Genomic DNA, 18357 nt, shown 5'->3' on the forward strand with positions numbered 1-18357 from the left:
GGAGGAGGAAGAGGAAGAGGAGGAGATGGTGCTGGGAAACCTGGACAGACACATGCAAAAAAATGAAACTGGACCGCCTCCTTACACCATATACAAAAATAAATTCAAAATGCTTAAAGACTTAAATGTAAAATCTGAAACCATAAAATTCCTAGAAGAAAATATAAGAAGAAACTTCACAGACATTACCCAGAGTAAGATTTTTACTGATATAGCCCCTCACACAAGGGAAGTAAGAGAAAAAAATAAACATGTGGGATTATATCAAACTAAAAAGTTTTTTTCACAGCAAAGGAATAAAACAAAAAGGGATCCTACTGAATGGGAAAAGATATTTGCCAATGATATATCTGATAAGGGGTTAATATCACAAATTTATAAAAAAAAACTCAACTCCAAAAAAACAAACAACCCAATTAAAAAATGGGCAGAGGACATTAAGAGACATTTTTCTAAAAAGGACATACAGATGGCAAACAGACATATGAAGAAATGCTCACCCTCACTAACCATCAGAGAAATGCAAATAAAAACCACAATGAGATACAACCTCACCCCAGTCAAAATGGCTGTCATCAATAAATCAACAAACAACAAGTGCTGCCGCGGATGTGGAGAAAAGGGAACACTTGTGCACTGTTGGTGGGAATGCAGATTGGTGCAGCCACTATGGAAAACAGTATGGAGGTATCTCAAAAATCTGAAAATGGAACTACCTTATGATCCAGCAATCCCACTCCTAGGTATCCGGAGAAATCCAAAATTCTATTCAAAAAACTTTATGCACTCCTATGTTTATTGCAGCACTATACACAATAGCCAAGACATGGATACAACCGAAATACCCATCAGTAGATGACTGGATTAAGAAACTGTGGTACATTTATACAACGGAGTGTTACGCAGCCATAAAGAAAGAAATCTTACCATTTGCAACAACATGGATGGACCTAGAGAACATTAAGTGAAATAAGTCAGACAGAGAAAGACAAATACCATATGATCTCACTTATATGTGGAATCTAAAGAAAAGAATAAGTAAATGAACTAATCGGAAACAGTTTTGGAGACACAGAGGAAAAACTGAGGGTTGCTAGATGGGAGGGGGGGTGGGGATAAGGGGGAAGGTGAGGAGATTAGAAAATAGTCAGTAACCACAAGACGGCCACGGGGTTTTGAAAATGAATTTGGTGAATGTAATCAATAATGTTGTAAAGATTTTGTAGGGTATCCGATGGACACTTGTCTCATTAGGGAGACCACCTCAGGGATGATGTAGATGCCTGATCACTGCACTGTACACCTGAAGCTGAAGCTGAACAATAATGAATGTCAACTACAAGTTTGTTTGTGTGTGTGTGTGTGTGTGTGTGTGTACTTACAAGAAGCAGAGTACAGCACTAGTAATAGAGACAGTGGAAAAGTAATGGCTCTGTGCGATGTCAAAAGGATAGTGGATGGGGGGCGGGGGGTTCACACAGTGGGGAGGCACTGATCTATGCCACTGAATTAAATCCTTTCAAAAGACAGACTGTACACTACATGTGAATAAAACTCATTCTGTTTGACCCCACGGGACCAGCAATGTTCCATACACAGTATTCTGTGCTGCTTAAAACACACATCTGTGACTGAAAAATCAAAGAACTTAGCATTGAAGGTGTCTCAGAACTTGTCTACTCCAAATTCCTTTTTGTGGATGAGAAAACCATTACAAAGAATGGTGGGCTAACCAAAATCTAAGTTTTTTTAATGACAATATAACTAATAATTTGCCAAACAGGAATGATGAGCAAATCAGTATTTAGGTATGGTTTGTATTCACTTTAAAAGACATGCTATCAATTTTAAAAGTTGGAGATGTTCAAGAACCTTAGAAATTTAGTCCTAAGAGGGTAGGTGCTCTTTCTGAATGCTCTCCAAATACCAATACTTTACCTCTCTTGGCATCTGTCACTAAGTAAATTGCTTATTTGCATATCATTAAGCCCCACTAGACTGTGTAACCCATGAGAAGAGGCTGTGTTATACCACTGTATACCTGGTGGACTACAGGAACCTAATATTTTTGAATGAAATCAACTGATCAAAATCACACAACTGGTGAAGCCAGGATTGAAGGCCAATCTTTTACCACATGGCAGGGAAATTATTAGCAAATATTAATACAATCTACATTTTAACTTTGACTAGATAAAAACCAATTGAATAAACATGAGGACACTGTTGTCAACGAGGGTAACAGTGATAGGTTGAGAAAAAGATGTGCAAATCAGAGTGATAAAGAAATTAGGAGAGTACCCTGGTTAATGAAGGGAACAAGAATAATAAGCATTACATAACAGGTGGTAAACAAAGGGCACAGGGGTAGAAAGGAGTCAGAGCATAGCAAATGGTTCAACCTGATAATTCTCAAAAATACCTTTCAAATTCTTGGTTAGTGTTAATGTCAAAGGAATATAAAGGGGATCACATTCAAGATAATAGAGAAAACAAAACTGAAAGAGCTTAAGGGAGTTTATAGGAAGGATCCACTCAACAGAAAACAAAACAGAGTTGGTCACAAGAAAAACAGAGGTGACCACAATCTGATAGAAACAGAGATAGATTACAGCTAAACGAGATTCACCACAAAAATGCTGGGACAGTACTCATGAACAGAGAAGGAGGGGCCACTTTTGACTGCAGTTTATTTTCTAAACCAATAAATACATTCAGCACCCCTTACCAATGAGCTTGGGGAATCACATCATTTAGCTTTACAATATCATTAAAATGTGTTACCCTAGTTCAAAATGTTATTAATATATCAAGTTATCTACCATCACCATAGATAATTTTTATTCTTATACAGGGCCACAACCACAAAATGAATTACCTCTGTAATTCTCTATAGTCAAGGGTTTAAGACAATTTTGGTCTCAAGGTGGAATCAAAAGACTAGGAAGTTTTAGTTCTCTGCAGGTACTGTCTCTAGCTAATAGAAACGAACAGAGATGGACTTATAATAATATTTATAACAAATGAAGTTCAAATAACATGACAAAGATGTTTTAGAGCAGTCTGGCAGGAGAAAAAAGATAAAATTTGAGTTCCAACAGCACACCATAGTATAGACATAGGGGGAAAAAAGCCAAGAGGCAACACCAATATTTGTATTTCAAGGAAAGATTAAACAAAACATCCTGAATATTACATTATTTCACATTTTAATTACTGTAAACTCTTACGAATTTTGTTAGATGAGAATACCCTACTAAAGATTTAAACAGCATGGCAACCTCTTCATATCCTATTATTTTTTCTTTTATCATGTACTCACTCCATGAGTTCCCCAAACTCCCTTATTGACAAAATGATGGTTTTGAATTGTCATTTATTTTCAGGATCATCAAATACCTGTATTAATTTTCTCTTCAGAAAAAACGTAGTTATGTGTAATCTACTTTTTAATTTTATAAGGGCTAAGAGCATAAGTTTATACATTTGCATTAAGTTTTATGCATTAAACAATGGTCTAACAAAAATAATTTAAGACAATACTGAGTCCACAAATATTTTTCCTCCTTACAGAAATTCATATATTACTCAAGAAACCCAGTTATTCATTTTACTTTTCTTGTGAACTCAATTTTCACTTGAGTAGTAAGATAACTGAAGAAAAGTGTATCACCCACTTTCAATGTGTCTGTATAGCCATTATAATTATCCAGATTTTTTAAAATTATAGCAATAGAAAGATAATTTATGATAATTGATATAATCTGGACATCCATCATTACTTATTTGGCCAACATGGCTTGAAAAGGGGTAAAACAATACATTTCTCTTTGTGAGTTATCAATTGTGAAGAAAATCTACTTTTCTTCCTTAAATTAAGGGCTGATAAACTACAAAGGCTATAAAATCCCACCCTTGTGTAGTATTTACAATTACCATGTTTGTTGACTGTAAAAGGAGGAGTCTTTGGGATCCCCAAAAATGACATTAAGTATTATAATAAATTTTACTACATTTAAATGAGAATGTCCTGTTAAAATCTCACATCACATTATAATGTAAATATTCCAGATTACTTTGAAACAATTGTTAATAACCTGCTTTTTAAAAAGCTATATAAATCTTTAAAAAAATAAAGTTATTAGATGAAGGAATATACACACAATTGTTAAGTGTTTCTTATAATCTTTGAATAATGTTTTTAAATTACTCAACTACTGAAATGAACCAACTAAAAGTTTTCACTCTCAATCAGTACAATGATTGCGTTTTTACTGACCACCGGTTTCTCATTACTGTTGGTTCTTAGTGCCAACTATTAGTCCTCCTTTGGAGGTGGAATATTAACTTTGCTTTTGTATAATCTTTTGGCTGCCAAAACTTCTAGATAAACTTAAAATAGATGAACAAGGACAAGATAAAATAATTCTATAAGTCTACAATCCTTACATGGTATTTGGTGTTATTCTCTTGGGAAAGGATAATTCCTGGAATATTTCTAAGTTAAGAAAGTGAGGTCTACCTGATTGTTTATCATTTGTTTCAAAAATGAACTTGCCAAAAATAAATCTTGGGTTGATCTTCTGCACTAAATGTAAAAATGAGATGGAGCAAACCCTTAGGAATGTTATTAGGCGAGAATACTCAACTAAGGCTTCAAACACTATGGCAACTTCTTCATATCCAATTATCTTTTTTGTTTTTCTTAATCATGTACTCACTCAATGAGTTCCCCAAACTCCCTATTGACAAAATGATGGTTTTGACTTGTCATTTATTTTCAGTATCATCAAATACCTGTATTAATTTTCTCTTCAGAAAATGCTTATGGTGTTTTACTTTCAATGCTCCACAATATTTTTTAAATAGCCAACATTTTCAGTATGAACTGTAAGATTTACATCTACTCTTTATAACATCTATAAGGCATATTAATTTTAGCATAAAAGATATTCTATTTCCATGCATTTCCTGCTTTTTAGTAAACACAGTACTGGGTGGGAATTTACTGCTAATGCTCCAATCAATTCTGTAATACAACATATCCACTCCTTTTTATGTTTCTATTTTATATACAAAATATATACACTTCCCAAAATCTTAAGAGTTGCAATCTTTTTGTGAAAATAAAAGTCAACCAAGTTGGTACTGGGAAATTATATAGATATTTATCAGAAAAGTAAAACCAGTGCCTTTTAGATCCTTACCAGCAATAAATGATACTATGATTCTACATATATGTCAAAAAATATATTTATAAAAGGAAATCTGAAAAAAATTCCTTAAATACCTCCCAAAGTCCAATTATTCATGATACTAGAGTTTATCAATAGTACTTATAGTCTTTAAAAATGTAAGAACACAGCCATGTGCTTGCTCATTACAAGAGTTAACACAGTTTTGATCAAAGTCTACAATTTCATGATGCACTAACCAGAACCACCCAAAGTCATACACACCAAATCTATTAAGGAAATGCATTAATATTTTCCAGCAGTACCCTCTAAATTTTCAAAACAATATGAATTTCACATGTATTTGTCAGTAACAACATATATTTAGTGGGAAATATGTAAATCAGTGAATTGATATTAAGTAATTCAGACTAATAAATTATATGAGAGTCAAACTAATTCACTCTCCAATCATTTATCCAAATCTGAAGTATGATAAATTCCTTTAAAGGATAATTTAAAATTATAAAATTGTATCATACACCCCAAAGACTTAAATACCATTAACTAGGCTTACAAATGTTTATGTTCCAAAATTCTAAAACTCCATAACAAATACCATTACTTAAAACTACTAAAAAAAACAAAAAAGTTTAAATTAACAATTATGAAAATTAGTAAATTAAAGCATAACAACACTGACCTAATAGGACAAGAATATTATTTTTGTAATCTTTATTAAGATCATCCCCTAGGGTCTCACCTGCTACCCTTTTAAACAAATTTCAAAGGCAATTTTACAGTTCTTTTAAGTTAGTATCACACATCCTACAACCTTAGCCACTTCATAAAACAGACAAAGGAAAAACAGCTTCAAAACTGCTATCTTGGAACCAGCCCGGTGGCTCAGGCGATTGGAGATCCGTGCTCTAACTCCGAAGGCTGCCGGTTCGATTCCCACATGGGCCAGTGGGCTCTCAACCACAAGGTTGCCGGTTCAACTCCTCGAGTCCCACAAGGGATGGTGGATGGTGGGCTGTGCCCCCTGCAAGTAGCAACGGCAACTGGACCTGGAGCTGGGCTGCACCCTCCGCAACTAAGACTGAAAGGACAACAACTTGAAGCTTAACGGCATCCTCCACAACTAAGATTGAAAGGACAATAACTTGACTTGGAAAAAAAAGTCCTGGAAGTACACTGTTCCCCAATAAAGTCCTGTTCCCCTTCCCCAATTAAAAAAAAAAAATTTAAAAACAAAAATGCTATGTTACAAAAATTAATGTAAAACCCAGTCTTATTTTAAGACCGGGCCTTATATAAGACTGGGTCTTATATTAATTTTTGCTCCAAAAGATGCATTAGAGCTGCCTGTCCAGCTAGGTCTTATTTTCGGGGAAACACAGTAAAAATATTACAATTAAGAGTGGCTCTATGGGCGGACGGGTGGATCAGTTGGTTAGAGCACCAGCTCTGGGCAACGGGGCTGCAGGTTTAATTCCCACAGGGGCCAGCGAGCTGCGGCCTCCGCAACTAGAATGAAGTCAATGAGCTGTTGCTGAGCTCCTGGGTGGCCAGATGGCTCAGCTGGTTGGAGCGCGTCCTCTCAACCACAAGGTTGGTGGTTCAGCTGTGCCCCTGCAACTAAGATTGAAAGGACAACTTGGACGGAGTTGATGAGTCCTGGGAAAAACACAACTACTGTTCCCCAGTAAAAAGTCCTGGAAATACACATTGCTCCCCAATAAAGTCCTGTTCCCCTTCCCCAATAAAATCTTAAAAAAAAAAAAATCTGAAGCTATCACTTTAAAAAAAAAAAACGTGGCTCTATATTAACTCCTCTTATAATCAACCAGTGTGTCTTAATTGCCATGTACATCTTGACTGTGACACGCAAAATACATCCTGCTTTGGAAATTGGCTAATTGGCATGCAGATTTCAGCAGAGAGCCATTGTCCCGAAAACAAAAGAGGGGAAATAAACATTATAAAGTCAACTCAAACAACATACGCTTGGGTGGGGAATAAAACTCTTCACAATAGTGAATATGGGGAAAAAGGAAAAATGATCAAGGTATCCAGATTCTCAGACAACTAATATATAAATAATTTAACAGCACTCAAATGGTTACTAGCTCCCAAGTATGACAAGTCACGTATTCCACGTGGAAAAGAAGTTATTAAAGAGACTGATTTAGACCATCAGTAACCACATATAACATCAGTGGAATTCAATTTAATCTCCTTCAACCATTTAAAAATTTTAAGAATGTATTCCAAGGTAATAGCTCATTTCAAACTTATTTTAAGTTATACATGCATTAATTTTTATCTTCGTATTGTGTCAATTTAAAGCATTTTAAATATCTTTGAAAATTAAAATAGAATAGCCATGTTGAAATTAAACATTTAGACAAATTAACACTAAGAAACGATAGCTCAAAGCTTTAAATTTCAATGAACTTGATAAAAACATGTCAGGGCATATTTGAGAAATTTGTCCTTGTTACCTAATCACCTTTCTATTTTTTTCAGTGAATTCCCTAAGAAAAGAGAATTTTCAGCAAAACAGTATATCTAGTGGTTTGAAATGAAAAAGTGACCAAACACCTTCACTTTGGTAAAAGCAGAACATACAACAAACTATCAGTTCAGAATTATATATATGCCAAAGTGGAAGTTAAGTGAAATGGATAAAATTATTCCCAGATAGTATTAAATCATTGATAGAAGAAATGTCACAGGAAAACAAAGAAAAAAAGACGAATAAAAAATGCAATGTATATTTGGATGATTTGCAATTATAATTCTATAAAAATTGCTAGAATTCCAACATATTTTTAATATATTCCTGGTGAAATCAAAGTCAAAATATAATACCTGGAATTCCTCCTTCACCAAAGAAACTTAAAATAATCAGGTAATTTGTTCTCTGAAATACTCCGCAAATTCCAATTACAAGAAGTATACAAAATAGGACAAATAATAAAAGGTGTGTATGGATGAAAAGCTACAATAATTCCAATTTTTGATAGCAAGATACTGTACATATACCACATCAATATAATAGAAATGGCACACTTTCTGAGGACACGATCCATGTTTTATTTACATTTTAAGACTAACTTTAATCTCAAAATCACATATTCATACACCTATTTCCTTTTTGTTGATTTCATTTAAACTTAAATGCATGGTTTGTCAAACAAAGACTGTAAACAAATATTTACCATGTCTGTTACATGTAACACAAGGAACATCTCTTAACAGAAATTCATCGACCTTCCCCACAACATTTTTTTTATTATAAATACAGGTATCAAAACAATTCTGGACATACTTTTGATACTAGTAGTCAGCACCCACACCACTTCAAAAATTAAAACAATCTGTGACAATATTCATTGTACCTGTTACTTTACTAGACAATTTAAAATGAAAACTGTTTCCCTAAGAGAGAGGGATAAAGCATGCCATTTCCTTTTCTTTCTTGAGCTTTTTACTTTTTAGAAATACACATGCTTCCACAGCTATCTGACACTTCTCACCATACTTTTCTCTTGTAAGCCTTAATTCTATTTTGAATACTCCAGGTTTATGTTTAAATGACAGTGCCTTAAAAAAAAATTGTGCTGCATTTTTCCTGTTATCTGCAAACATAATAGGTGCATATATATTAAATACATTCTTACAAATGTTCCAGTCATGTTTACCAGCTGGAATTCTTTTACTTAATGTGTGGGTATTTTGCATTGTGATATTTAATCAATACATTAACATGAGTAGAAGACTGTTGATTTAAGACAAGTTTGAGATCCAAAAATTAATTGTATGTTTGTCCTTCTGGTGGTTGTGGAAGCTTCATATTTTCTTTGGACATCATTAGACGTCTTAGCTCTTGGAGTACAACTTTAATGCTATATGAATTTTGCCATTTTGTTAACACTGGTATGCTCCGTGCATCCACCTGAAAGGAGGGAAAAAGTAAAATTAACTACCAAGCTTCAAGTACTATGGCACCAATTTATTAAACATATTTTAGTAAGTCCTTTTAAAAATGCATTGCCTCACTCTATTTTCACAAAAGATAACATTATGACTGCAGGTTCACATAATATTTCGAAAAAATATTCCTTCTTTATCAGATGTTTTCTATAATTTGTGTCTTGTCTGTGTACTTTTCTATATTTTACAAATAAACATGTAGTGAACTTGGATTGTCAGAAATAAAAAACCTCATATTAAATAACTACATTGTAAACATATTTACCAATTCCTTTTTTTTTTAACTTTTATTTATTTTAAGTGTTTTTCCAGGACCCATAAGCTCCAAGTCAAGTAGTTGTTTCAATATAGTTGTGGAGGGCGCAGCTCACAGTGGCCCATGTTGGGATGGAATTGGCCACCTTGTTGTGAAGAGCACCACGCTCTAACCAACTGAGCTACCTGGCCGCCTCTACCAATTCCTACTTGATGAAATAAGGTTGAAAGGTTCCTCTCCATTTCCAATGCTACTACCAAAAATCTGTGCATTTATCTCCACTGGAATTTAGGAAAGAACTGTGAACTTGATCTCTGCTTTGAGATTTTTCTTTCCAATGTATTCTATGCACTGTACTAAATTAATCTTCCACTGTGGAAGACTGATAGAATGGGGTTGGAGCTCCTTCAGAGCCTCATTCCAAGGTAACTGCCATCACGTGACCTATCTGGCAGTTCCCTGGAAAATGCTATTCACGAGGTTTTTCTTTATCTGACCTCAGAACTCACCCACTGGGTACTGCCTGTGCTCCACCATAACAGCCACCCCCATCCCTGGCATTTATATCAGTGTCAACTGTTTAAATATCTCTGCTGCCTAGGGAGGCAATAACAGGGTAAAGTTCTAAAATATATAGACCTGTGAATCTAGGAGACCACACATGTACAGGGCTATGCACAGGCTCATGAAAGACCTGAGAAGCCCATAAACTCTCACTTATGGGTGACCTTGAGCAACATACAAAAAAAATTATGCACCATAACCAAATGGGATTTATCACAGAAATGCAAGGTTGGTTGAATATTTTAAGTCAATCAATGTAATACACCATATTAATAAAATACAGAACAAAAACCATTACTATCTCAACAGACAAAATCCAACAACCTTTCATGATAAAAACACTCAAATTAGGAACAGGAGGGAACTGCCTCAACCTAATAAAAGGCATCTATAAAAAATATGTAGCTAACATCATACTTAATGGTGAAAGACTAAATACTTTCTTCCTTATCAGGAACAAGGCAAGGATTTCTACTCTCTTCACTGCTATTCAAGATTGTACTAGAGGTTCTAAACAGGCAATAAGGCAAGAAAATGAAATAAAGGCATCCAGATTTAAAAAAAAAAAAGAAGAAGTAAAACTATTGCTATTTGCAGTGGACATGGGCTTGTATACTGAAAATACCAAGGTATTCACTAAAGAACCTACTGGAGAGGCGGCAGGATGGTTCAGTTGGTTAGAGCACAAGCCCTTAACAACAAGGTTGCCGGTTCGATTCCCGCATGGGATGATGGTGGGCTGCACCCCCTACAACTAAGACTAAGAACGGCAACTGGACTTGGAGTTGGACTGCGCCCTCCACAGCTGGATTGAGGGAAAGTTACTTGACTTGGAGCTGATGGGCCCTGGAGAAACACACTGTTCCCAGTACTCCCCAATTTAAAAAACAAAACAAAACAAAACAAAAAACTATTTGAGCTAATAAACAAGTATAGCAAGGCTGCAGGATATAGGATCAACATACAAAAACGAGTTGCATGTCTGTACACTTGCAAACAACAATCTGAAAATAAAAGTAAAACAATGCTAGTTACAATAGGATAAACGAATAAACTATATAGGTACAGCTTTAACAAAAGTGTAGGACTTGTACACTGAAAATTATAAAAAATTGTTGACAGAAATTAAAGACCTAAATAAGTGGAAAGATCCGATGTACACAGATCAGATGACTTAATATTGATTATTAAGATGACATTCCTCAAATTGATCTACAGATTCAATACAACCCCTATCAAAATTTCAAATGCCTTATTTTTTTGAAGAAATGGACAAGCTGATCCTAAAATTCACATGAAAATGCACGGAACTCAAAATAGGCAAAACAATATGAAAAAGAAGAACCAAGTTCTTCCAATTTCAAGCCTTACAGCAAAGCTACAGTAATCAAGGTTTTACTTATATAAGGATGGACATACCTATCAATGGAATACAATTGAGAGCCCCAAAATAAATCCATGCATCACGCATACACAGTGAACTGATCTTTGACAAGAATACACAATAAGGAAAGGATAGTATCATCAATTAATAGTGTTGGGACAACCAGATATCCATATGCAAAGGAATGAAGTTGGACTCTTAACTCTCACCATACACAAAATTAACTCAAAATGGATCACAGACCTAAAAATGAAAGCTATAGGGCGGCCAGTTAGCTCAGTTGGTTAGAGCACGGTGCTCTTAACAACAAGGTTGCTGGTTCCATCCACACATATGCCACTGTGAGCTGAGCCCTCCACAACCAGATTGAAACAACTACTTGACTTGGAGCTGATGGGTCCTGGAAAAACACACTTAAAATAAATAAAAGTTAAAAAAAAAAAAAAAAGAGTGAAAGCTATAAAACTCTTAGAAGAAAACAGGAATAAATCTTCCTGATATTGGATTTGGTAATGGTTTCTTAGATATAATACCTAAAGTACATTCAACAAAAGAAAAAATAATAAAATGGCTATATCAAAATTAAAATTTTTTGCATTGCAAACCATACCATCAAGAAACCAAAGAGACAATCCATGGAATGGAAAAATACTTGCAAATCATATACTAGATAAGGAGCTCTTGTTCAGTATATAAAGAACTTTTACAATACAGTAATAAAAGGCTAAATATCTCAGTTAAACTATGGGCAAAGGACGACTGTGGTAGCAGCTGTTATGGACTACATGTTTGTGTTCCCCTCAAAATTCTTATGTTAAAACCCTAACCCCTAGGGGAAGCTGGTTAGCTCAGTTGGTTAGAGCATGGTGCTAATAACAAGGTTGCCGGTTCAATCCCCGCATGGGCCACTGCAAGCTGCACCCGCCTTAAACAAAAAAAAAATCCTAACCCCAACAGGGATGGTATTAGGAGCTGAGGTCTTTGGGAAGTAATTAGATTTAGATAAGGTCATAAAGGTGGAACCCCCATAATGGGATTAGTATCCCTTTGAGAGGAGAAAGAGACTATAGCTCGCTCTCACATCCAACAAGAAGTCCCATCGTCAACAATCAAAGATGAGAATTCTCACCAAAACCCAACCATGCTAGTGCCCTGAACTTGAACTTCCCAGCCTCCAGAACTGTGAGAAATAAATTTCTGGTGTTTAAACCACTCAGTCCACGGTATTTTTGTCATAGCTGCCCAAACTAAGATAGACGCTTTTAAAATGGTTCCCAAAGATCTTCAATTCCTGATATTCACGTTCTGTGTAATCCCTCCCTTTGAGTAAGGGTTAGACCTAGTGATTTGCTTCTAATGTCTGATTGGAATGTCATTTATGGTAAGTTACAAAAATATTCAGGCTTGTATCTTGCCCTTTCTTGCTTTTACTCCTTGCTTCGCGGAAGGAAGTCTGCTGCCAGGCTGTGAACTGCCCTGAAGAGAGGCTTACACAGCAAGCAACTGAAGGTGCTCTCTACGCAACAGCATGCAAGAAACTGAGGCCCTCAGTCCAAAAACCCAAAAAGAACTGAATCCTGCCAACAACCAAAAGACTGAGGTTAGAATTAGATCTTTCCTCAGTCAAGCATTTGTATGAGACTACAACACAGACTGACATTTTGTGAGAGACCCTGAGTCACAGGACCCAGCAAAGCTGCACCTACATTCATGGCCAACGGAAACTGTGAGATAATAAGTCCTTGTTTTGTTAAACTGCTTTAAAAAATACACAAAGAATCTGAATAGACATTACTCCAAAGGAGATATACAAATGACCAATAAGCATTTGAAAATGTGCTCAACATTAGCCTGATCCGGGAGTTGCAAATCAAAACCACAATGAAATACCACTTCACACTCACTAGGATGGTTATAATAAAAAAGATATAGAATGCAGAAAAGTTGGAACCCTTATGTAATGATGGTGGGAATGTAAAATGGTATGTCCACTTTAAAAAAAACAGTCTGGCAGTTCCTAAAAAAAGTTAAACACTGAATTACCATATAACCCAGCAATCTCACTCTTAGGTATACACTCAAGAGAAATGAAAATATTTGCCCACACAAAAACTTGTACACAAATGTTCACAGCAGCATTCATAATAGTTAAAAGTGGAAAACCCAAATATCCATCAGGTGATGAATGAATAAACAGAATGTGATATATCTTATAACGGAATAGTATTCAGCAATAAAAAGAAACCAAGTACTGATATATGCTAAAACTTGAACCTTGAAAATATTATGTTAAGTGAAAGAAGTCAGTAACAAAAGAACACATATGCATAATTCTATTTACACAAAAAGTCCAGAATAGGCAAATCTATATAGACAGAAAATAAATTAGTGGTTATTTAGGGCACGGGAAGTGGCACAGAAAGTGACAACTAATGGGTAAGGGGTCTCAGAGAAACAAAAATGTTCTAAAATTGGATTGTAGTAATGGGTACACCACAACCCTGTGACTACTAAAAAACATTGAATTACACACTTTAAATGAGTAAAGTTTATGGTATGTGAATTATATCACAATACAACTATTTAAAAATAGAAAAGAACAATAATTTTTATAACTCTCTTACAAGTAACTGAAACGATAAGAATGTTAAGACGTATTTTAAAATGCTTCCTCCAATGTTTTAACTTACATGAGTAGCAACCCCATTATCCTATTTTAAATAAACTCCATAACTGAACAAGTTTATACAATAAGTTGAGAGAATAACAAGTCATTTCCAAAGCAAAAGAAAACACTTCCAGCTGTAAAGTTAAAAGAATAAAATAAACATAAGTGATTGTAAATCCTGTAAAACACCAACAAAGTGCATAAAAAATGTGGGGGGGAAATAGATGAAAAGGGAGGAGGGAGAAAAGAGCATGGGGAAATAAATATCATGTCAGAACAAATCTGTATCTTATCAGTCTATAATATACAATAACTTCTAAAACTTGAGACCTCACAGCATAAAGCATTGTAATTTATGCTGTATAATGCTAACCACCCACAAGGAATAATTTTGACTAGTTGTATTAAATAAATATAAACCAAAATGACTAAAGCAATACCTATAATTCATCCGGTACTTAAATAACCTCAAAATATATAAAATTATGCTGGCACAATCACCAATGGGCAATGTGAAATTCCATGCTATTTACTACTTATAAAAGTAATAATTTAAATTCTTAACTATCAATCAAGAGAAAAACTGATGTCCAATACATATACCTCACCTCAACCCTTTATAAACACCAACATTCTAATAATTAAAATCAGTATTTATTTTTCTGATTTCAAATATCCATTCCAGCTTGGCAATATGAAGTGCTGGTGGGAATGTACATTCACAGGGTAATATTACATATAGCTAGAGGGACAGACATGAACATAACCCTGTGGAGAGCAACTTGGCAATACTCAATCAAGCTCAAGACAAGCCCCACACTCAGCAGACATGCCACTTCTAGATATATGCCCTGGAGCAAGTGCTACTCACTGTTCCATGGAACAGTGCCAGACCTTGAACTGATTTTACTCATCCATGACAAGATAAACACAGAAATTGAGAATAAACATTGAGAGAGTTCTACAATAGTTTGACAGAGAATTTTTTATTTTAAAAATTCTGAGCATTTTGTCTTTTTATTTTACTTTTCTAGTAATGCAATTTTATTATATTTTACAAAAGCATTTATCCACAACATATTGGAACCAATAAACAAATACCGGGTCCTGAGAGGCACTGCCTTAGGGTATAAGAATACTGTACAAGAATATTCTTTATAGCAATCTTTTCAGTGAAAACTGAAAAAAAAAAAAAAAAAAAAAAAAAACCCAAATGCCCAGCAAGTGAAAAATTGAATATTAAACAATAAAAAGAAACAATCTAATTTGCATGACTCAACATTGGTGAATCTCAAAAATCACTGACATACAATTCCACACAAAAGGGATACAATACAGAAGTTTACACACACATGCATAGTAGTAATAGCACAACAATCATGCACAGAAATTATAATCACCAAATTCAAAATGGGACTACCTCTGAAGAAAGAAAAGGGGAGAAACTGGAGAAAGGCACAGAGTTAACTATTTATAATGAGTCTTTTAAAAAGGTCTGCTACAAATAAGACAAAAATGTTAAGATATGACAAAGTAAGGTGGAGGATGTGAGTTATCTTATTCTCTAAAAATGGTCTGTGTATGTTAGAAATATTTCTTTTAAAAACACCAAAAATAAAAACAAGAGAAAAGTGATAATTCACAGTAGCTGTTACAAAGGAAAGGAATAACAATATGATTGTAACAGTAACAAGAGACATAATTCAGATGGGGGAATCAGTTAAGACCTCTCAGAGAAAGTGACATTTACACACTGATAATCTATAAGGATTAGCCAGAATGGGGGAGATGTCAAGACAGGAATAACAGAAAGTGCAAAGGTCCTATAAAACCAAACAAAAGGTGTGCAGGGCAGTGTGCACCCTGTTGAGTTCCTGATGAACTATGGCAAGAAGTATGCCCATTGTGACTGAAGCCATTAAAGGATTTAAAGCACATAAGTGACAAGCTACAATTTGTGTTTTAGAAAGACATGTGGTATATAAACCAAAAACAACAAAAGAACAAGACAAACAAATGAGAAACAGAAACTCATAGACACAGACAATAGTTTAGTGGTTGCCAGAGGGTAAGGGGGGTGGGGGGTGGGGGGTGGGAGATGAGGGTAAGGGGGATCGAATATATGGTGATGGAAGGAGAACTGACTCTGGGTGATGAACACACAATGGGATTTATAGATGATGTAATACAGAATTGTACACCTGAAATCTATGTAATTTTACTAACAATTGTCACCCCAATAAATTTAATAAAATAAAATTAAAAAAAAAAAAAAAGATCTCTCTGGCAGCTTGCTTTGTAGAGATTGGAGGGGATAAAAAAAGTAGAATCAGAGAGATTGATGTAAAGGTCCAGATAACAGATGAGGATCAACATTCATTTAGTAACAATGTAAACAGAAACATAAGACCTGATGCAAGTTACATTTTCAACAAAGACTGACAGGACTTAATGATAGATAGGTTGAGGGAAGACAAATAGAGAAGAGAGAGAGGCAAAATGTCAAAAGGTAGACAAGAAGCCCATGAGATCAGATAAAGGTTGTTAAAAGTTTGTTACAGATTATTAAAGGTTGGTTTGAAATTGATTCCTAAATTTCCTAGTTCCCACAATAGTGCAGAATCCACCAGTAATTACTTAATTCACAGACTCTATAATATGAAAACAAATGAACAGTTGAGAAGAAAAATTACACCTGATACGAGAAAATTAACAAAAATATATTCCTCATAAAGGTAATGCTGTCATAAAAGAAATTCCCTAAACAATATCCTTTCTGTAAATTCAAAATGTTTCTTAATCCTGACTCCATCATATCTCTTACTATTACTTAACATAGAAATAGTTAAGTATCCATATCATAATTTCTAGAATACCCATTGGAAGAACAAAAATGGAATTAAAAAGTTGAGAACAACCGTTTCAAAAGTAGGCGAAAACAAGAAACACATGGGAAAACAAAAACCGTAAAATAAGATTACTTATTTAAACCTCAATGAGTTAATAATTACTGTACATTAAATGTAAATGGACTAAACATCCTGGCAAATTACAAAGATTGACAGACAGAGACAATCCTCAGGGTCCAGCTTTGAGTTGGCACATACCAGATAGGGAGTTTGAGAGTGACCCAGCAGATGTAGGGTTGAGATTTCTAATGATCTTTCCACCTTCCTCCTCTGTGAGGGTCATGCTTTCGGCCAATGCACCCAGCAGGGAGATGCGAGTCTACCTGGGGCCCAGCTTTGGGCCTCCATACTAGGCTGGGGTTGGGGTGTGCGGGGCTACCTGTGTGTCCAGAACTCAACCTGTTGCCAGAAGTGTGGTTACGTACAGAGAGAATTGAGCAAATTTAAGTAAATATATTGGGGACAGTTGGCCGCCAGGTTTCTCACTGTTGGAGAAGGGAATTACAAATATGGGAAGGTTGAAATGTGGAACAAACCCTGCACTGTTGGAATTGGAGGTACTGGTATAAATTCATGGTTTCTGATAGACAGAGAGAGAGAGGAGAGAGTGGGAAGGAGAGAGGGGAGAGGGGAGAGGGGAGAGGGGAGAGGGGAGGGGGGAGAGGGGAGGGGGAGGGGAGGGAGAGGGAGGGGGAGGGAGAGGGAGGGGAGAGGGAGGGGGAGGGGAGGGAGAGGGAGGGAGGGAGGGAGGAGGGAGGGAGGGAGAGGGAGGGAGAGGGGAGAGGGAGAGGGGGAGAGAGAGGGAGAGAGAGAGAGAGAGGAGAGAAGGAAGAGAAAGGGAAGGAAAGAGCACAGGAGGACAGGTGTACATATGAGATATATTAGGTAAAACTATAAAGAAGAAAATATAAAAGAAAATTTTCAAGATGTTAATTACCATTGGTGGAAAAAGAGAACAACACAAAATGGGATGTGGAGGAGCACAGAAGAAGTTAAGGATATTGGTAACATTCTATTTCCTAAGATGGATGATGTTCATTTTATTATTATTATGTTATAATGCTTCCCAACATGTACGCCTATTTTGCATTTAAGTGTGTTCTCAACATGACACCTTGAGAGCCTGAACTTTAAAGTCTTAACATGAACCTAACAATCTATTCATATTGGAAATTGAGCTATTTCCACTAACATTCTTGTGTGAGTCAGATAGACTGCATCAGTTTTGTTTATTTGCTTTAAATAAACAATAGTGCTCAACTATGACTGTGTGTTCCAATACAGACATACTTGTTATTCAAAGAAAAGCTCCTCTTCGTCAATACTCATCCTTTTAATCTCACCAAATATAACTTAACCCTAAAGACAAACAACATTACAAATAATAATAATGGTCATCT

At 35.4% G+C, this 18357-nt stretch overlaps 1 protein-coding gene across 4 annotated transcripts in view; it reads right to left on the reverse strand.

Moving 5' to 3' along the window:
* Positions 1 to 8252: 8252 nt before the first annotated feature.
* UBE2V2 (ubiquitin conjugating enzyme E2 V2) overlaps positions 8253 to 18357 on the reverse strand; it is a 41551-nt gene continuing 31446 nt past the window's right edge. For 3 of the 4 annotated variants that reach the window (XM_019718434.2, XM_074318465.1, XM_074318463.1), the window contains one exon: positions 8253 to 9138. In XM_019718434.2, coding sequence (XP_019573993.2) covers positions 8995 to 9138 — 144 coding nt within the window. In that variant the 3' untranslated portion in view covers positions 8253 to 8994. Of the gene's footprint in view, positions 9139 to 11623; positions 11781 to 18357 lie in introns of all 4 variants that reach the window. The other variant, XM_074318464.1, reaches the window with a different exon arrangement.

The sequence above is a fragment of the Rhinolophus sinicus genome, linkage group LG14 (assembly GCF_036562045.2).
Source record: "Rhinolophus sinicus isolate RSC01 linkage group LG14, ASM3656204v1, whole genome shotgun sequence".
NCBI classification, from domain to species: Eukaryota; Metazoa; Chordata; class Mammalia; order Chiroptera; family Rhinolophidae; genus Rhinolophus; species Rhinolophus sinicus.